This window comes from Barbatula barbatula (assembly GCF_947034865.1).
Source record: "Barbatula barbatula genome assembly, chromosome: 20".
In the NCBI taxonomy this organism is placed as follows: domain Eukaryota; kingdom Metazoa; phylum Chordata; class Actinopteri; order Cypriniformes; family Nemacheilidae; genus Barbatula; species Barbatula barbatula.
This window is the reverse complement of record NC_136783.1, coordinates 21,020,680-21,040,679: the sequence shown is the minus strand read 5'-3', so window position 1 is coordinate 21,040,679 and position 20,000 is coordinate 21,020,680. Positions and strand designations below refer to the sequence as shown.

Below are 20,000 nucleotides of genomic sequence, written 5' to 3'. Positions count from 1 at the left end.
CGTTCCCACTAGACCGCGCGTCGCGCTGTAGTTTTTTGCGAACGCGCTCCACGCTGCGGTGAACGGAAAGGGAAGTTGCGAAAAACGACAAATCCCACAATTCCGCTCGTGTTAGCTTTGTTCGTGAACCAATGAGGCGACACCACGCTGAATAAGCGCAGGCTTGACTTCGCTACAGATGTTACAAACACATCACGCGGAAACTTTTCTATTTAATCGCGATCTGACGCCGTCAAATAAAATAATAATGATAGTGAGTGAACGATAACCGCCGCTGTCGGACGGTGTAGAAAATACACGATTTAAAAACCAATGGTGAAATATATAAGATATTTACAATGATGTCATCCGTTACTTTAACAACCATCCTAACTATGCGGAAACGTTTTAAAAAATAGCAAATAAACAAGTGTACATACAAACTAGGCATTGAACAAACAATATTAACAGTTAACAATCCTCAAACGGCAGACATAGATGCAATATCCTAATTCTTTTCCCTTTCCTTCTTATTAAAAAAAACTCCTAACCTCACTATTCTGAGCTTTGTATACTGTGCTAGGCTTTAATGGACTAGTTTGATGCACTTATGTATTTTTGATATAATTGCTTCCAATGTTTCCTCATCTGTAAGTCGCTTTGGATAAAAGCGTCTCCTAAATGACTAAATGTAAATGCAATTACAATATGTAACAGTCAAGTTTCACATTAAATGTAGAATCGTGAAGAAATCCAGAAATCTTTGAAAATAACAATGTTATACAGATCAGGCAATAGACCACACAAAGAGGAAGGAGAATAAGAAGCGAAAGAAAGAGAATAAACATGTATTTCTCCGCCTTCGTATGGACAAATTCTAAATACTTCTAACAAAACTAAATTGCAGATTTGACAAATGTTTATAAATATAATATTTGCCATGTTAAATCTAAAAATTATAATTTACATTCATTAGTATATGAACATATAACATATAAACAATATTCTTACTGGCAAATAAAAAGGAGCAAACATCAGACCACAATTGAAGAGTTTAAGGACAGTTATAAAATAAATGAGCTACACTTTCCTCCTGCATATTACACAAAGAACACGTATCACCGATATACGTTAATGTAGATACAAATAAATTACAAGGGTACATTTTGTGTAGAATTTTAAAGTGAACTTCTTTAACTTTGTTATTGATATGGGACCAAGCAAGCCAGTTTCAACTATGCAGAAACTTTTTTTTTTAACTATGCAGAAACTCCGCAGCAAACTGCGGACGTGCTGACGTCACATTCACGCGACAGTAGAACATGCCAGAAATACCGTGAATTACACCGAAAACGTGAAATATTACCGATAACAACAGCGCGGATTTGTAATACTAGCGTTAATGTGAATGTGTGATTTATGTAGAATGTGAAATAAACTTACATGACACAGGCAGCTCTGGTCCTGGCTGTCGGAAGTGCTTGTGTACGCGGGCTCGCGCTGTTGGTTTCTGCTCTTCGCGTTGTTTTGAAACCATCCCCAGCCGAAATGACAGAAGAACAAACTGAATAAAATCAAGAGTCCCGGCGTTTGCATCGTTTGTTTTACCATGTCAGATGCAAGTGTCCAAACATAAACAGATGATGATCAGACTCGAACTTCCTGCTGCGCTCAAAGGAAACGCGACATTTGCCGTATAAATATGTTTCATTTAAGTTAAACAACAGTCATATGCTGCACGGCCATGAGAGATAAACTATATATGACAAAACATGAAAATCGCACTATTGTGGAAATTGCGGCATCGACATAAAGAAGGAAAGCCTACAAACAGCGGAGGCGTGTCTTAACGCAGGGTATGTTTTTAGTGGGCGGGGTAAGAGCATAACTGACAGATGCGCTGTTTCTTCTTATGATTGATGGCGGTTAGCAGAACAACTTAATGGCGCATTGCCGCCACCTACTGGACAGGGGTGTGGAGCGCATCATGGTTGGGACTTTGGAAACCATGAAATAAATAAAAATAACTATTTTAGTGCAAGGGTATCTCTTATATTCTATTAGTCATTTTGATTCTTTTAGGGAAATAGATGCGTTGTAGTTGCAGCATGAAGACTGTTGATTCCGTCTTCATCGTCTTCTTCTTCTTGAGTTCTTTGCAAACCAGCTTATAGGTGCACTTCTGAACTGAGTGTGGATCCAATTATTGGCATTCGAAAAATAAATAATAAAAAAGACAATACAAAAAGATAATATTATTAATGATCATATTTCTTACACTTGTAATCAATTGCTCATTTACTACCTTCTATTCCCCATTTAGATATTACTCTCTAATGTAAATTGTAATTCAAATTGTACAACTGCTTCTTTTAATTTCCCCCTTCTTTCTCATATACTTTACATTATAATAACACATGTTAACAGATTTGTGTTGACTACACTTTTCACATATTCCATTTGGGTGTTTATTTATTAAATAAAGTGATTTATTTAGTCCTGTTTGTCCTATCCTTCTTACACTACTCCTACACTTTTGACTTGCATAACCTTCTATGTTTTGCTTATAGTCAATGTTTTCTTGTACAGCTGCTTTGTAACAATGAAAATTGTAAAAAGCGTATATAAATAAAGCTGACTTGACTACACTACCTCTTTGTTGAGTCCATAAATTAGCGTGACTTAATTTCATTCATTAGCTGAACTTCTTTATATAGGGAAAAAATGCCCGTACAATATTTGAACATTATATGGTAGAAACGTGATGTTGAGTATGTAGTGAGGAATTTAGATTTACCACAGTAAACTTCTGACATGACTAATGACAGATGCTTTAGAATACAATTGAGTGTTTGAAACATTAACTGTTCATCTTAACAAGTTTAACCTGTTTTAGGTTGGGCAGGACTGTACCTGCATTCCTCCTGGCTGTCAGACAAATACAAGTTTACTTGATTGTAGTTTTTGTTGACACTAGTAACTATGTATTGGCACCTCTAGTTTTTGTTTGGATTACATAAAGTGAGAAAATGGACGACACAGTTCACAAGCAATCTGGTAAGATGTGATCATGTTTAGTTTGTTGCTTAATGTGAATGTGTATAAATATCATTCAAATATCAATTTAGTCTCGTGTGTTTCTACTAAGATTCCTTAGAGGAAATAAAACTCGACAAACCTTAGCTCAGTTTGTGACATTATTGAGATCTCTGCTGATAATAGAAACATTTGTGAGATTTCCGTATTTTCTCAGGAGAAATATCTGAGAAGGCGAGACTCCATTTGCTCTCCATTTAATCTCACTGAGATATTAAAGCGACGTCATCTGTGATTTTCTAACAAGTAATATGTCTGAGTAATCCGTCGTCATGTTTGTTTTCTTTCAGTGATGAGAGCTGTTGTTTTGGGATCCAAAAAATCTCTCAAATTCTCAGTAATAAACACTATTTTAGGAAAGAATGTTGAATTGGACAAGTTCTTTGTGAATTCTGTGAGAAATCAGGGAGAAGTGAACGGTAGAAAGATCATTTTGATCAACACTCCATCATGGTGGCAGGTGTTTGGTCTTCAAGATTCACCAGAGGTTCTTAAACATGAACTCGTGTGCAGCGTCTTCTTGTGTCCACCAGGACCTCACGTTTTTCTCCTGGTCATCGATCTCAGTTCATCTTTCACTGATGAGGACAGAATCAGCTTTGAAGATCACACAAGTCTGTTTGGCGAGAGAATCTGGAGTCACACCCTGTTGCTCTTCACACAAACATCTCAGAAACGCAAGTGTGTTGAGGAGCAGGGAGACGATGTGCAGCAGATCCTACGGAAATGCGCAGGCAGGTATCATGTGCTCGATATGGAAAATAAAGAAAATGGAGTTCAAGAGCTGCTCATAAAGATGGATGGTGTGGTCGCAGCAAACAACAACATGTACTTTGATCCCTGTCAGGACGAGCTGATTGAGATTCTGAGAAAGAGAGATGAAAACAAAACAAAAGCACAAGCCAGAAAACGAATGATGGAGGATCAAAGAAAACGGTTGAGAAAAACACGTAAGCACAAAGTTTTAGTTTCTTTTTTGGATTGTTCCTATATTCATATTTTCAATTCAAATAATTGTTTATTTTTTATTGTTTTAAAAGTTTCCTTTTTTTAAGGCAACATTTCACATTTTTATTGAGTTTAAGAATTAGGATTATATTTTATTTGACTTCAATTGACAGACATATTTTAATAGTTTAATCATTTATTAATAATGGGCTTAAAATCTAATGTATTTTTGTAACTATTACACAAGGTGGCACAATTAATTGTTTAAAACAATACAATTTACAGAAAAAAACTATTATGAATTTTACCAAACTAAAATGTCACGGCAAGGCATTTCCTTAAAATATGTTCCGAGAATGTTTTACTAACATTCCCATTTAGTCATGTGAAGGTTATTTCTTAACGGTCCTAGACGTTCCACTGTAAGCATCACGGTTTTCTACGTACATTTTAAGAATGTCACATCGATCACATATAACACTGAAAATGCTCTGTCGACATTGCAAGAACTTTTTTGATTAAGATAATTCATAGCCACGGTTAGCTGGTGGCTCTGTGAATGTGCAGATATCTCTGTTAATAGTTTCTTCTAATGAACCAGGATCGTCAGAAGAGAGAGTCATGGTTCTGCTGGGCTGGATAGTTTCTGGGAAGAGTTCTGTGGGAAACATGATCTTCAACGATGACATATTCAAGATTGGAAAAACGAAAACATGCACAAGTCATACCGGTGATGTAGACAACAGAAAGATCACTGTGATGGACACGCCAGGCTGCTGGAAGTATTTGTCTGCTAAATTCAACCCAGCGTTTGTGCGCACCACTATTCTGGAGTTCATAAAGCAATCCGAATGTTCAGGGAATCCTCATGCCATGATCCTGGTGATTCCCGCAGACGTGGCGTTTAAAGAAGAACAAAAGAGGGTCATTGAAGAGTATATGAGCATTTTCAGCCAGGACGTGTGGAGACACACTATAGTTCTGTTCACGTGGGGCGACAGATTGCCAGACATAGAGATAGAGCGGCACATCGAGAGTGAAGGTGAAGCCTTGCAGTGGCTCATTGATAAATGTAGGAACAGATATCACGTCTTTGACAACTTAGACAGAGAGAATGGACATCAGGTCACACAACTGCTGCAGAAAATTGATGAGATGGTGGAGGAAAACTGCTCCTTTTGTCTTGATGCTCACAGGGCTTCAGAAACACATCTTTACAATGATCTCGTGCTGAAGTTACTAAGAGAAGAGTTTAAGGGAAGAATAACCAGAGTTACAATGAAAATGGGACAAACAGAGCCTGAAGCTTTGGATGCCGAAAGTGATAATAGCATGAAAAAACCGCCAATGTGTAAGTTGACACTATGAGATCTCAGCTGTGCTTAAATCCTTCAATTATTAAAGAGAATCAAATGAGCGTGTAATTGGTAAAGGTGTAAAATGAATGTAGATTGTAGAAGTGAAATCATCTGGATTTGAGTTAATGTGATGAGAAATGTTCGAGCTCGATCTTAATCACTAATATTGACTTTTGATTGCAGACGAGACAAATCTGAGCTCAGTTTCACACATTGTTGACGTCATTTGTCAAACTCTAATGACATATGTCTGAGCGAATATCTTTGTGAAAATGGATGGAATAATGCACCTTACATATGCATTTGGTAGATAATTTTATCCAAAATAATTTACAGTGCCTTAAAAGCTTTATATTTCATCCATGACCTTGGCGTTGCCATAGTGCCACGTTCAAAGAGGGCACCTTTCAATTTATCACATGCTTGCTTTGTATTTGTCCTTCCTCTTTCAGTTTCAGATGATGAAAATCTTACTGATCTGATAAAGCTGATAAAGAGAGAAGTCAGCAGATGGGAAGCGATTGAAATGGACGGTTTTTTTAAAATCTCACAGAATTCTGAAACGTGTGGTGAGTTATTACATTTTCAATTCAAAAAGAAATTCTCCATTTTCAGTACAGCATATTATAGTTGATCTCTGGTCACACTTGTGTACTTTTTGAGCTTTGTGCTCCATCTTCAGACGATAAGGTGTTAGGGTGGCTTCAGAGATACAGTGCAGAATACAGCTCTGGATATGATACAAGCTCATGATTTCACTAAACAGCCGCAGACTGGATGACCGGAAGATGCACAAAAGCCTACAACTCACATTTGTTTTAGAATTCATTGCACATTTAACATATATGAAATACCAACAATATGCTTTACACTTTTTTACACATTTAATTATGATAAATGTGTTTACATATGTAAATTTTTGTATAGTTTATTAATTTGTTTAAGCATTAAATACTGTTAAATTAAAATACTATAACTGGATTTGCGCTTGGTTGTAAAGGACGCCGTGGCAGCTTACTCTGTACAATATTTAATATACAGTGAACACATATGCGCGTCTTTATTGACTTCTGTTTTAATAATCCAGGTTCAGTTATGTTCTTCTGCTGTCTCAAAGCGTTTATCCATCAGACTAAAATGATATCTGTATTAAATTAAAATCAGGAAAATAATAAATTCACAATTTGATTTCACCATTTGTTGATTGACTTTCACCTTGATTTTTCACATAGTATAAATCCTTTATGTCTTCAAGTTCAGAAGCAGGCCTCAAACCTTTGTTTTGAAATGCGGCTGTGACTCCACAGGGTCTTTTATTTTGAAGCGCTTGTTCGGCGTCGGCGTGAGCGCCGATCTGACAGACGTCATGACAGAAGGGGATTTAACACCTGTGTAGTGTGGTGAGATGTCATTTATGTTTAACAGGGTTTATAATGTCATCATCTGATGCTTTCTTGTATAATAGTGTGAAAGCGAAGTGTTTTAAACACGATATTCATGCTTAGATAAGTGTCTGACGTGTGTGTGTGTGTGTTGTTGCTACAGCTAGCAGCTCGTGTCACCTTTACAAACATCTGACTGAAATAAATCAAGTTTATAAACTCACACAGAGCAAATCTGACTTAAAACTCCACAGGTTACACTTTAGTATAAAAAGATTGATTTGAAAACACACATTCTTATAGTGAAGAGATATGTGACTTTATAAACGCACTTCACGTGTGTAATATGGTGATAAAACATGTGTAATATGACATTAATGGTTAAATTACTTTCATTTATTTGTTATTGTCAGAGACTCTTTATCTTGGTTCTGAATATTTACTGTATTCTTACACTGTGTTTCGTTAAACTAAAGTACTTTAAAGAATACAACGGCACTACATGTACATTCATATTTACATTGAGTTTTGTTTGTGTTTAATATTACAAATATCTGTATATGTTTCATTTTAGTTGTAGTTTGTATTTTTTTCACTTTTGGTTTCGTTTTAGCTTAGGCAAGCATTGTATTTGAGTTTAGTTTAACTTTTTTAAGTGATATATCTTTACCTATATTTCGATCATTACAGAAATGCATTGATAGTTTTGGTTGACTGTGATAACCCTGGATGGCAAAAGATAAATAGTACTATGATATGATATGACATTCATAATCTACATATGTGTCCTCACAGATTTGACAGCTCTGATGTGACAGTCTTGAGCGTGAAAGTAAGTAAATGTTAACATTTGATGCTAAAACAGTTTGATATTATGGAATAATTACATTGATGCTTTTATACAAAGAGACTTACAAAGAGTTCAGGGAGCAATAAGCGATATGTCATAAAAGAGCAATAGAGTTACTAGTTTCAACAAAAGCCAGACCAGAATAATATATATATATATATATAAACTATACAATATTATGTTTGTGACATGGAAAAGAAATGGAGCAGACGGATCGTTCTCCGTTGAAGCGCTTTGTGCTGGCCAAAAAGAAGATCAGCGAAGTTTTCGAGCACCTTTTGGTGTATGTACAGGAGGGCTCAGAGTTTGTGAAAGGTATCCATCCATTCATTCAATCTTTATTTAACCAGATAAAAAAACCCGACCAAGACAGCAGCTACATGTATAACAAATACACAAATGTACAGCAAAACACCTTACACAATCATAATTCACATTTATCAGGGAACAAAACACATCATTTGTTAAAAGTGTCTTGAAAACAAAGTGGTATGAAATCACTGAATGAAACATAACAGAACGTGTATATTTGCATCGGTCTCATGCGTTTGTCTGCACGGCCAGAGACGAGTTCTAATGAATCGCTGGAGAATATTGCCAACAGGAGCCAGCTGGATGAAATCGAGGCGTACACAAGCAAACTGTCCGATATTAAAGAGGTGTTAGCCCGCAGACATATGAAGGTGGCCTTCTTCGGCAGGTGAGTTTGGAGCGTTTCATCAGCGGTTGAGTGGCGTTATTCATTGAAGTGTCAGGATAAACGTCTTCGTGTCAATCTTTGACTAGAACAAGCAATGGTAAGAGCACCGTTGTCAATGCCATGCTGCACGACCGCGTGCTGCCCAGCGGCATCGGACACACCACCAACTGCTTTCTGAGTGTGGAGGGGACGGATGACGACAAGGCTTATCTGAAGACGGACAGCTCTGAGGAGCAGAAGAGCATCAAGGTGACGTTACATTTGGGGGTTTGACACACAGGACTAAATCATCTCAACATCACTATGCTAGTATTTCCATTCTACACACTTTATAATGTAATGTTGTCCTCATAATAGCATGTAAAGCCGTTTGAAAACGTTGTTTTTTTCTCTGCAGACAGTGAATCAGCTGGCTCACGCGCTGCACATGGACGAGAGTTTGGACGCTGGCTGTCTGGTGAAAGTGTTCTGGCCCAAGACCAAGTGTGCTCTGCTCAGAGATGACCTGGTTCTGATGGACAGGTACCAATCCATGAGCTCTGACATGTGCTGCTGCTTAATATGGATTCTTGTTATAAGATAAGATGGTTTGAATTTGTGTTCTGTCATGTTTAATTTGCTTTTTCTCTCAGTCCTGGAACTGACGTCACCACACAGCTGGACAGCTGGATTGATAAGTTCTGTCTGGATGCTGATGTGTTCGTGCTGGTGGCAAATTCTGAGTCCACTCTGATGAACACGGTGAGTTGTTGTCTGTACACGGCCAGCATGCGTGTGTTTGTTTTGTCATCACACCACCCCTCTGACGACCTCTGTTCTTCTTAAAGGAGAAGCATTTCTTTCACAAGGTCAACGAGCGCCTGTCCAAGCCCAACGTCTTCATCCTGAACAATCGCTGGGACGCGTCTGCTGCGGAACCCGAGTACATGGAGGACGTGAGTGTGTCTGCTGCTCCTCACGCCTCACACGTGTTGAAATGACGTCTCACGCTGTTTATGGTGTCTCAGGTGCGGAAGCAGCACACAGACCGGTGCATGAACTTTCTGGTGGAGGAACTGAAGGTTGTGGACCGTCATCAGGCGCCCAATCGCATTTTCTTCGTGTCCGCGAAGGAGGTGCTGAACTCACGCATGCAGCGGGCGCAGGGTATGCCAGAGACGGGTAAGAGCGGGTCGTGCCAGCACGCCAAATGTACTTCCTGCGTTTAGTTAAAGTGGTGTTTGTGTTCGCAGGGGGAGCTCTTGCCGAAGGGTTTGAAGAGCGCTTGAAGGAGTTCCAGAACTTTGAAAGAAGGTTTGAGGCAAGTCAGAGACGCAGATGAGAGCGAGAGATGCTGTTGGTTTTTCATATTGTCTTCCAGTGATTCACATGTGTAATCCTTTAAAAGTCAAAGTTTATATCTGGCAGCAGACAGAAAGGTCTGTCAGTATCTAATGGGGAAATGCTAGTTTTCATGCAAATGGTTGGAGGATAAAGAGTACCGTGGAACCGTGGCTGCGGGCCGGCTCTGGGAATAACAGTGCGGTGTACTGCTCTGTGTGTCTGAAGGTGATTAGCGTAGCCTCGTTTCTCTTTCTAATAAACCTTGAGTTGGGTTAGTCACTCTTCTGTTGTTCTTCAGTCCCACCCTTCTGAATGATGTTGCAAACTAAGACTTGTGCTACACAATCAGTATGTAGTAAATGTAAGTTAAAGTATCGCCACGGTTAACTGTGAGGTTGATTTAGCTCTGTGAGTATAATTCCTGCATGTACCCTGAGGAGCGAGGTGACGTCTTGTGTATGGATATGATGGAGTTTGGTTTATGTACAGCAGTGTTTGTTTCTCCTGAAGTTTATTCAGCGGCCGCTCTGAACGCTTTTATTCTTCAATCTGTGTCTTCATTGCTGAAGTCTAGATTTGCTGAGGCGAGGACACGTTGCGTCTTTAGTTCAGTTTCACCCTCGTCTTTCTGTTTCATATCACACCATTTCTGTTTCTTTGTGTTTCTTTGCAATTGTGTTCTATTTAAGTTGTGCCAAGTGCACGGGTTGTTTTAAATTCCTCCCTATTTGTGTTGATGTCTTTGTGTTTTATTCTCATGTTACTGTGAGCTGGCTTGAGGAGGTTCAGAAATGCTGCAGTTTTTACTCTTTATTTCAGTCTTTTTTTATTTTCCAGCTGCAGCACGTCTGAATCTCTGAAACTCTCAGGTCTGCGTCACACACGTCTGTAGCGCGTGTACGCATTTGCTGCAAGCTCAAGTGCTCATGTGCTGCAGACGGTGGATGTGTGAAACGGAACTGTGGTCAGTCTTAACGGCTCCGGTCACAGTAGCTTGTGTGTGTGTGTGTGTGCGTGTGGCCTCGCAGGAGTGTATCTCGCATTCAGCAGTGAAAACAAAGTTTGAACAGCACACGATAACAGCCACGGATATCACAAACACGGTCAAAGACATCATGGATCAAATCAACATCACCGCCGCTGAGAAGAGGTGCGTACACGTCTCTTTTTACTCTGATGCAGGACTGTTCATCACGTCATGAGCGGATCATTCTGGAGTGACTAATGTCATCACATATAGATTTGGTGTTTTTCCCTGTCGTCACGTGTGTTGTCTCGGATCTCAGGATCGTGTCTCTGGAGGAGAGAGAGTATCTGAGCGACCGACTGGATTTCGTCCGGAATCAACTCAACCTGCTCATCCAGGACATCAAGAAGCAAATCAAACTCATCACAGAGGAGGTGGAGAACAAGGTAAATCAGACAAAATTCACAGAATGTCTCCAGGTACAACATAAACTCATACATCATGCTGGCTACAGTTCAGCCGTGTGTTTGTGTGTGTACAGTAACGTCTTCTGCGTGTGTCTCAGGTGTCAGAGGCGATGGAGGAGGAGATCTGCCGTCTCTCTGTTCTCATAGATGAGTATCGTTCAGATTTCCACCCGTCACCTCAAATTCTCAAGATGTACAAATCTGTGAGTCGAGAAGTCAACAGTCTAATGCCATTGTTGTAAAATCAAACTGAGACCTGACTGAACTTTTGTCTTCGTGAAGGATCTTCTCGCTCACATTGAGCAGGGCATGGGCAAGAATCTGGCCTTCCGCTGTTCTGATGCAGTCAACGCGTCTGTTCAGTCCTCTCAGAAAGACATGATCGGTATGCACACAACATTTCAACACAAACCCACTCCAGCGCCCGGCCCTGCTATTAATAGATCAAGTCTGATCATGGGTGAGCGTGTCATGTGTGTTGGCCGTTTGGACAGTTTACAATCTTTGTTTCAGAGTGTCTGAAGCCTCTGCTGCCCTCTGGTGTTCAGACTCAGATCAACACACTCGTCCCCAGCAGAAAGTTCGAGCTCAGCTATGATCTGAACTGCGCCACGCTCTGCTCAGACTTCCAGGAGAACATCGAGTTTCAGTTCTCCTTGGGCTGGACCACCCTGGTCCATCGTTTCCTCGGACCTGTGAACGCCAAACGTGCCTTGATGCTGGTGGATCAGAACTTGCAGGTACATTCACCAGATTTCCACCCGGCGTCGACTGTACTCAGGGCCCCTACTGTGAGCTGCTTTTTATAAATAATGACTAATGTTTTGTTCTTCAGCTGACTGGAGCGTGCACTCCTTCAGCCCCAGCGGGGGTCCAGTCTCAGACATCCAGAGTACCTGGAACACAAGGACAGAATCAAGCGGTGGTAACACAGGAAGAACTCATGATGTCCATGGTGACCAACCTGGCGTCTGTCACCTCTCGCACGTCCATGAGCGTCATCATCGTCGGAGGAGTGGTGAGAAGACTGAATTCTTTCTGTCGGCGTCGCAAGTGTTTCTTAGAATTGCTGTGACACGCCGTCTGATGCGTTATGTTCACTTTATCTTTAAACAGGTGTGGCGGACGGTGGGCTGGCGTTTGATCGCTCTCTCCACGAGTCTCTATGGAATGTTGTACCTGTATGAAAGACTCACGTGGACCACCAAAGCTAAAGAGCGAACTTTGAAGAGACAGTTTGTGGATTATGCCACCGAAAAGCTGAAGATGATCATCAGTTTCACCAGCTCCAACTGCAGTCATCAGGTTCAGCAGTGAGTCCACTGACCGTTCGCTTGATGTGTTGTTGTTTGAGCGTTCATTTGAGGTTCAAAATCAAAACGGTCACGCTGGAACATGATGCTAAAATTTTGCAGTTAACGTGTTTTTGTGTGTGTGATACAGAGAGATTGCCAGCACATTCGCCCGACTCTGTCAGCAGGTTGACATCACCCAGAAAGACCTGGAGAACAACATTCAGCGCCTCACCAGCAAGATCCAACAGCTGGAAACTGTACAGAAACGCTCCAAAGTGCTCAGGTCAGTCTGATCTTTAACCTTGAATTTCAATCCCATTTATTGAACCAGAACGGTAATTTTGTTTTAAAATGGATTATATCTGTGTTTGTTGCACATCCCTAGAAGTGACCGTTTTTGTAATATGTGATGTCTTTATTTACAGACATAAAGCCACAAGTCTTGAGAAACAGCTGGAGGATTTCAGGTCACAGTATCTGCAGCCTCAGCTCTGATTTGACGTCCAGAGGATGAGGTCACTTATTAATACTGTAACAACACCTGATGTTCAGAGAATGATTCTTGAGGAATGTGGCAAAAAACAACCACCTGTTGTTAATTGTAGTGAAATGTAAAACTTGCATCCTTGAACCCAAGATGTTGGTTTAGGCATAAACGTGTTTTCTGTATGAAGTTGCAGTGGGACTTTTTACAAACATGTATGACGTGTGAAACTGCCATATTGAAGCTTTTTTCTGCGGGACAAATAAGAGATCTGTTGTTCAACTTCAGAATAACGATTATGAAATACTTCCATTATATAAAACTACTTTCATTTAACAGCATCTTTCACAGACATCTTCTCTTCAGAAAGAATGGGGTTCATGTTATCAGACAGTAAAAATCTGATTTTGTAGATTTGCCTTTTGATCACAAAGCCTATTTCTGTATTTTTACTATTCAGTAAATCTAACCTCTGTTGTAACACGTGACTGATATGTTGTAAAAACCTTTCCCTTGAATGAACAATAAAACTTTCTGTGTTTTTTTCTGTTTTATTTGCATGTTGAAACTCTTCTACTCTATCTGGTAACTAAACTAGAGATGCATTTTTGTAACATGAATTCATTTTTACCACATAGGTTTTGCCCAATATTGCAATAAAATATGGTAATTGTTTGGTAAAAAACAAAGATTTGTAAATGATTTACTCATTATGATGTTTAATGGTAAAATAGGGATCAGGTACAAAACAAATGCTATAGTGTAAGAGGCCCATTTATCATTTTCCCAAAGGTGTATTATAGCCAGGTTAATTAATCTGGGGAAATTTGTGTTTTATTAAGTAGTGAAAACTGTAAAGTTAGCTTAAAGATTTGACTTAAAACTTAATAGGCCTATCATTATCAGCCTCAAGGCTGTAGTCGCACGTGCCTGAAAAAAATAAGGCTGTGTTCGGAATAGCCACCTACGCACTAATGTAGTGCACTATTTGAGGGGACATCCATTTTAGTGGTGTCTGAAATCATAGTGAACATTACTGAGTGCACCCATTCAATCCCATGGTGCATCATAATAACCAGTGTACAGACACATTTAGTTCATAATGAGATTTCAGTGAATCGGCTTGTAATCAGCCAAAGGGAAAATTATAGTCCTTCATCTGGGCTCCGCCCCTTTACATGCATTGCGCATAAGGTACAGATTTATCAGTATATGTTTGCTTTTTGTGTGACAGTGCCACCATCATAGATAGACACAAGAAATAACCACGATTGCACAAAGCTTAAGGACACATCAGTCTTTACATTTGGCTGAGTCTTTATTTCATTGGTTATATACCAGCATACTGCATGAAAACATTATAACCGTGTTACTTTACAAATACCAAGGAGTCCAGAAACTAAATGTTGTTGAATTACTTCAAAGCAGGGCACTGTGAGAATACACAAGTTGGTTTTAAGAAATCATGCATGGTACAAATGAGCTCAAATATATACTGAACAATACTTGATACGGGGAATGAATGCTTTGAGTGGTTTGACCTGTTCCATGGAAATACAAAACTTTTAAAACACGTGAGATTTGCATTTTGACCAGAGAAAAAGTTCATTTCACATGAATGAGAACCAACAACTCAAAAAAACAAACCAAGAATCACTGGTTGGCAACCACGACACTATCAGAGAAATCTTCCAACAAATAATGAACCCAATACCAGCAGTCCAAACTCAGACACTGTTACTGTCTTTTCACAGTTAATAACCATTTCAAAGAGACGTTGAACTCAAAGCGATATCTCGACATTGTGCCTTACGGTATGAAAACGTTATGGAAAAAATGTGTTGATACTTTTAAGGGTAAAAGAAACACGTATTAATGCCTATAAAAAAATGACGAATTTATGAAAAAAATGCTTAAACGCTATTCACAGTTACACAAGGGGTTAAAGAGCTTTAAAAAGATGGCAGGAATATATTTGTAAAACAGGCATTTCAGAATGTCCAGCTGGTTAGTGACAAACATTAGTGGAGGCAGAAATGTCAAACCATCCCCAATCTGTAGTGCACAAGAAAAACACAGACATGTGTTCATGACTTCACATTACACACGAGACAGATATCAGTCAACTTGAGCAGGTAGTGTTCTTCATTCAAACCAACCTGCACATATTTATGTGCTGAAACTAAGTGTTATAAAAACCTCAAATACAAATTATTCCTAATAAACTCACACAACACCTGTCATGCTTGACCCTTGAAGAAAGAAAGAAAATAAGAAAGAAATGATATTGTGCTTAATGAAAGGCAGTACTTTCTCGTATTCTTTTGTGCATTGTGATCTTTTTTATTTAATTGTCAACTGTCAAGCAACAACCAGCACCAGTCATAGTAACACTTTATCCATTCTCTTTATGCAAAAACTGATTTCTTTATTTTATATATGGCACTGAATATATTCCAGCCTCAAAACCTCGCAACACTTTAAAAAGAGATGTGTTTGTGGCCATTTCTACACGAAAAAAGAATACAAAAAAGAGTGTTATCAATTCATTTAAAACACGTGCGTTTCCAGCACAAAAATGTATGTAATAGAAATAGTTTGTTCTTTGATGTTTAAAGCGAAAATATAATGCAAACACAAACTTTCTGCACCTCATTTTCATCCTACGTTCATCATTCAAGAGCACAACTTGTGAAGATTAAATGATCCTAATGTTTTAAATTTCTCAAGGCGATGAAACTAAATCTTTCACAACAACCTTAAGCACCAATGGAGTGTAGAAACATTCAAAGTCCGGAGGATGCATACTGATGTTAAGAATCTAGTTTAAACCTGGGTACTGTAACACATGGAGGACACGTTTTTGTAATACAGACTTCTGATGCCCTCTCATGTAGGGCCGTTTTCTATTTACATAAAACAAATAGAAATAAACTAATTATTAAAGAGATCAAAAAAAGTAATGGGCCAATGATCAGCTATAAAAATATATACATGAACACTATGTGTATATACTATATGGTACATACATGTAATACTGTATATATACCATATCTATATTCATATACATGTATATTTACATATTACACAATATGATGATTGGCTTTTGCATGTGATTGCACTACGTACTGAAAATCATGTGTAATATCTGGAATAAACTGCTGTGGAAAGATGGGGAAACAGAACCTGAAGATTTTAAGAGCGCTTTCACAGTTCAGTTCCAGATTCGAAGGAAACTGTCCCATGAACCTGTGGCCACTGCCATCCCATCATCATTCACTCCTAAACAGCTCACCCTGTTATCATGACCGGCCAGAACGCCTGCAAAGAGAGAGAGAGAGAGAAATATACATCTATAATTTGAGATTTATACACTTACTCTAAAGGAACAGACTAAATTGTTCAAACTAAATTGTTCTCAAAACTTCCTACAGTTTGTGCATTTGATTAAACTAAACAAGACAACAAAGCAAGTGTATCATTTAAGGCCAGATAATGTCATCAAGCTATCACATTTACATTTATTCATTAAGCAGATGCTTTTCTTCAAAGTGAATTAAAAACCAAACAGTATTTACAATGTTTTCTAAATGTTTTGTTTAAAGCTAAACTGTAATGTTTGCCTCTCTATCACCATATCACTTTACTATAAAATGGCAGGTTACTTTATATACCAAACTTTACGCGAGTCAAATGACATCAGCAAAATCATACTGGACAGCTGGACTTGTAAATCATTATTTTTAAGCTTACAGTTATGATTCAGACGGAGACATTTTTATACCACAAAATGTATTGCAGCTTTAATACAAATAACTGTAAAGCAGGTCAAATAATAATAAAAGGGCATTAAAAACAGAGAAAGATGTGATCTCACCTGCACGGTCGCCTTTTAAAGTGTCCCAGACGTTGCAGTTGAAATCGTCGTACCCGGCCAATAGCAGACGTCCGCTCTTGGAGAAGGCCACGGAGGTGATTCCACAGATGATGTTGTCATGCGAGTACAGCATCAACTCCTGATCCGCACGCAGATCAAACAGCCTACAAGTGGCGTCGTCTGAGCCCGTGGTGAAGGCATATCCGTTTGGAAAGAACTGCAAGAGCAAAAAATGTACAGTTCTATAGACAAGTTTTGTTGTGTGTAACGTCAAACATTAAAACTATCATGGCCGCACAATGTTATGACACGATAAAAACATCACAAATGTGCCGATAACTGACTGTAATAACTTATATTTTAAAACTTAACATAATGGAAATTCTATTATAACTCAGTTTAGAGTAAAAAACATTATTACATGGCATACCGTACATCACTTTATTTTATGATCTAACTACTGTGTAGCCCAAGCTGACGTGAGGATATGAAACTATTGATAACAGTGAAGAATAGAAATACTCACGCAGACAGCATTGATGTCAGAGACGTGACCAGTAAATGACTGCCTGCACATCCCATCTCTGATGTCCCATAATTTGGCCGAAGCATCGCAGGCTCCCGACACGAACGCCTTTGAGTCTGGGCTGACGGTCAAGCTCATGACGTCTCCCGTGTGTCCTGTAAAACTGGTGGTCTGCTGGCCCGTCTCGATGTCCCACAATGCACTGCAGCAGAAGAGGCACATGAGTAAACAGAGCATTTTATAAGAGTTTTAAATGGGACACAATTTTTTTTAAGTAATGCAGGGTTTATGTTTTACAATTGGACTGTCAAAAGAAGTCTAGAAGTTATTTAAAAGTGTGAACAGTTATGAAAGACTCGATTAACATGTTTGAACAGAAAACATTTCATGTAAACACACTGCATCTCTATAGGGACCGAGTGAACCTAAAGCCAACTATAAATACATTTCTTACCATGTGGTGTCACCAGAGCTGGTGAGGATCTGACCGTCATCAAGAAAACGACAGCAGGACAAATAACCTACACAGAGAAGTGATCAGAAACAGCACAAATCAACAGCAATTCAAACAAACACAAAAAGTACCGACATAGAGGAAGTTTAAAGTCTGTTTATGATGATAAAGGTGTCCTGTACCCGTGTGTCCAGCCAGTTCTCTGTTGACCTTAACGTTTCCCTCACGGGTTTTAAGACTGTAGGTGGAGCAGATGTTGTCCAGGCCGCCGCAAGCCACGTAGTTTCCTGACGGAGCGTAGGCACAGGTCATGACCCAGGAGGAGCGCAGGGGGATGGCATGCATCTGTGTCAACACACAACATCACTGTCTGTTTCACTGAAGACAACGCTAAAGACAAACTTCAGAACATTTCATTACCTTGTTGGTTGTATAACTGTCCCATATGATCAGTTTTCCATCCTGAGAGGCACTGACAAGTAACCTGAAAAACAGTTGCGTCGTGAGACTTGGTTATATTCTGGAAAAGAGACCGTCTGACATATATAAAAAAACACAACTGTTTGTCACAATTAGAGGAGGGAAAATCAGATATACATCACCAAACAAGTGTATTAAAAAATACCTTTGATACTAGAGAGATATACTGATCAGCTTGTTGACTCTAATACAATAAACTATCACTTTCATATAGTGGCCATTTTTATGCTACTGCATGATGGTTATAGATAAACCTGTAGAAAATATTGTTTTTCATATATTATTATATAAAGTAAAGCAAATTGAAGCAATAATTTGTGTTAAGACGTGCTTTATAGCGAATTTAAAATGGCTAACAGGCAGCTTCAGTTCATTGTATGAGGTCTCGTGAGAACACAAAATCCTCACGCAACTGGCATGATGGAGTGCTGGGCTTAAAATTTTGACTATTTGTGTCGCATATGCTTCCTTTATTTGACCTGTGCGACCTCCTGTGCGAGTCCACATTTTCTTGGCCCGGCCATTCATAGACAACGTGATTTACCATCCCGAAGAGTCACTTGAGCGAGTGTTGTGAGCTTTGGTTTACTAGCATGACATGGACACTTCAGTCAGTAGATGAAGGAGGATTGACGGTGTGATATGATCGTCACCTCTGTTAACATGAGCACTATGCAAAAGCATATAAAGAAAACAACCACATCTCTTTACTAAAAGCTGCACCTGTTAAGAAAACAAAACATCATTTGTGATTGTCAACTACTGCAGTTGTCAGTTGAGATTGTGACAAAAACTTTTGCGGTGTTTACATATTGTTTATTACTGCATGATATAAATCATTAAAATAGTTCAATTTGAGTTAATAGTTCAAAAAATATAATCTTATAATGCCTCAATATTTAGCATTTTGTGTTTTTTAAGGTTCTCTTCGTAACGAAATCCCACATGGCCAGTCAGTGATTCATTTTTCATAATTTACTCAAAATATTGATGTCGGAGATTTCATAAGGTTGTATACGGAGTTAATAAATGCTTAAATATGTGATGCGAGTAAACAGCTGTTTGAAATGAATGGATGGTATAGGCATTCCTTCCGTCACCGCTTAACAACCCAATTGAGCAAATGGTGATGGTTAGAGTCTCAGAACACACACCTGGAGTCAGTGCCCCAGTGCATGGCGTAGATTTTGGCGAGGTGACCTCGGAGTGTGCGTCTTGTTCTCATCTGTATCCGTCCCACAGAGTCCAAACCTGCTGTCATCTTTCATTCCGACACAATAAAGATCCAAGATAACACAGCGTCATTAAAGAACAATATACAAATATTTTGCCATGACTGAAGAAACACCACAGTAAGCTAATGTGCGTGTGTGCTACTGTCATTGTGAGTTTCCAAAGATTTATGTTGTTATGTTTTTAATAATAGAATAGAAAATATAAATGATCTGTTGTACCTGTGACAGTGTGGAGTCACTGCAGGCTTTTCTGGCATCCTGAAGAGAGCCACATGAACACAAAATCAGTTTTGCTTCACAGCGAGCCGCTCCAAACACAAACAACACTTCCACTTACCCGGATCTGATGACGAAGCTGTTCGGCCTCTTGCCGTAACTGTTCCAACTCACTCATACTTCCTGTTTGACCTGCGCCTGAGACGACCTGCAAGACATGCATGCACTTGACTTAAAACATCACAGCAGCAGCATCACATCACGTCCTGCAGCAGCACCGCATCTCATCACATTTATGACATCACAAGCATTTTCTGTACATCATCTATATTAACTATTCCCAACAAAATCAGCAAACCTGTG

The 20,000-nt window shown here is 39.1% G+C and overlaps 4 protein-coding genes across 5 annotated transcripts in view; 2 read left to right on the top strand and 2 right to left on the bottom strand.

Moving 5' to 3' along the window:
• Nucleotides 1-1,865, bottom strand: part of ero1b (endoplasmic reticulum oxidoreductase 1 beta) — a 12,430-nt gene extending 10,565 nt beyond the window's left edge. Inside the window, exon 1 of the mRNA XM_079482970.1 lies at nucleotides 1,423-1,865. Coding sequence (XP_079339096.1) covers nucleotides 1,423-1,590 — 168 coding nt within the window. The 5' untranslated portion in view covers nucleotides 1,591-1,865. The remainder of the gene's footprint in view (nucleotides 1-1,422) is intronic.
• Nucleotides 1,866-2,922: 1,057 nt separating this feature from the next.
• LOC306909829 (GTPase IMAP family member 8) lies at nucleotides 2,923-6,576 on the top strand. The gene is made up of 5 exons (XM_079483895.1): nucleotides 2,923-3,036; nucleotides 3,366-4,025; nucleotides 4,625-5,374; nucleotides 5,834-5,950; nucleotides 6,064-6,576. The coding sequence occupies exons 1-5, from the start codon at nucleotides 3,009-3,011 to the stop codon at nucleotides 6,132-6,134; spliced, it is 1,626 nt and encodes a 541-aa protein (XP_079340021.1). The 5' UTR covers nucleotides 2,923-3,008; the 3' UTR covers nucleotides 6,135-6,576.
• A 67-nt stretch (nucleotides 6,577-6,643) lies between these two features.
• On the top strand, nucleotides 6,644-13,398 carry mfn1b (mitofusin 1b). The gene is made up of 19 exons (XM_079483894.1): nucleotides 6,644-6,781; nucleotides 7,559-7,595; nucleotides 7,812-7,928; nucleotides 8,178-8,313; nucleotides 8,400-8,562; nucleotides 8,711-8,835; nucleotides 8,946-9,054; nucleotides 9,141-9,248; nucleotides 9,321-9,474; nucleotides 9,546-9,613; nucleotides 10,665-10,786; nucleotides 10,923-11,049; nucleotides 11,169-11,273; nucleotides 11,353-11,455; nucleotides 11,584-11,810; nucleotides 11,906-12,088; nucleotides 12,187-12,383; nucleotides 12,514-12,648; nucleotides 12,791-13,398. The coding sequence occupies exons 3-19, from the start codon at nucleotides 7,814-7,816 to the stop codon at nucleotides 12,858-12,860; spliced, it is 2,247 nt and encodes a 748-aa protein (XP_079340020.1). The 5' UTR covers nucleotides 6,644-6,781; nucleotides 7,559-7,595; nucleotides 7,812-7,813; the 3' UTR covers nucleotides 12,861-13,398.
• A 735-nt stretch (nucleotides 13,399-14,133) lies between these two features.
• Nucleotides 14,134-20,000, bottom strand: part of gnb4b (guanine nucleotide binding protein (G protein), beta polypeptide 4b) — an 8,827-nt gene continuing 2,960 nt past the window's right edge. For both annotated transcript variants that reach the window (XM_079482466.1, XM_079482467.1), the window contains exons 3-11: nucleotides 19,759-19,845; nucleotides 19,641-19,679; nucleotides 19,341-19,447; nucleotides 18,127-18,190; nucleotides 17,889-18,051; nucleotides 17,707-17,773; nucleotides 17,253-17,454; nucleotides 16,727-16,943; nucleotides 14,134-16,170 (exon numbers count right to left, since the gene is read on the bottom strand). In XM_079482466.1, coding sequence (XP_079338592.1) covers nucleotides 16,064-16,170; nucleotides 16,727-16,943; nucleotides 17,253-17,454; nucleotides 17,707-17,773; nucleotides 17,889-18,051; nucleotides 18,127-18,190; nucleotides 19,341-19,447; nucleotides 19,641-19,679; nucleotides 19,759-19,815 — 1,023 coding nt within the window. In that variant the 5' untranslated portion in view covers nucleotides 19,816-19,845 and the 3' untranslated portion in view covers nucleotides 14,134-16,063. The remainder of the gene's footprint in view (nucleotides 16,171-16,726; nucleotides 16,944-17,252; nucleotides 17,455-17,706; nucleotides 17,774-17,888; nucleotides 18,052-18,126; nucleotides 18,191-19,340; nucleotides 19,448-19,640; nucleotides 19,680-19,758; nucleotides 19,846-20,000) is intronic.

Bases quoted from the DNA above. Each gene is read 5' to 3' on its own strand.
- LOC306909829 (XM_079483895.1), top strand. From the start codon at position 3,009: ATGGACGACACAGTTCACAAGCAATCTG. The intron at 3,037-3,365 runs GTAAGATGTGAT...GTTTTCTTTCAG, and splicing joins CACAGTTCACAAGCAATCTG to TGATGAGAGCTGTTGTTTTG. The intron at 5,375-5,833 runs GTAAGTTGACAC...TTCCTCTTTCAG, and splicing joins CATGAAAAAACCGCCAATGT to TTTCAGATGATGAAAATCTT.
- mfn1b (XM_079483894.1), top strand. From the start codon at position 7,814: ATGGAGCAGACGGATCGTTCTCCGTTGAAGCGCTTTGTGCTGGCCAAA. The intron at 7,929-8,177 runs GTATCCATCCAT...CTGCACGGCCAG, and splicing joins GGGCTCAGAGTTTGTGAAAG to AGACGAGTTCTAATGAATCG. The intron at 12,089-12,186 runs GTGAGAAGACTG...ATCTTTAAACAG, and splicing joins TCATCATCGTCGGAGGAGTG to GTGTGGCGGACGGTGGGCTG.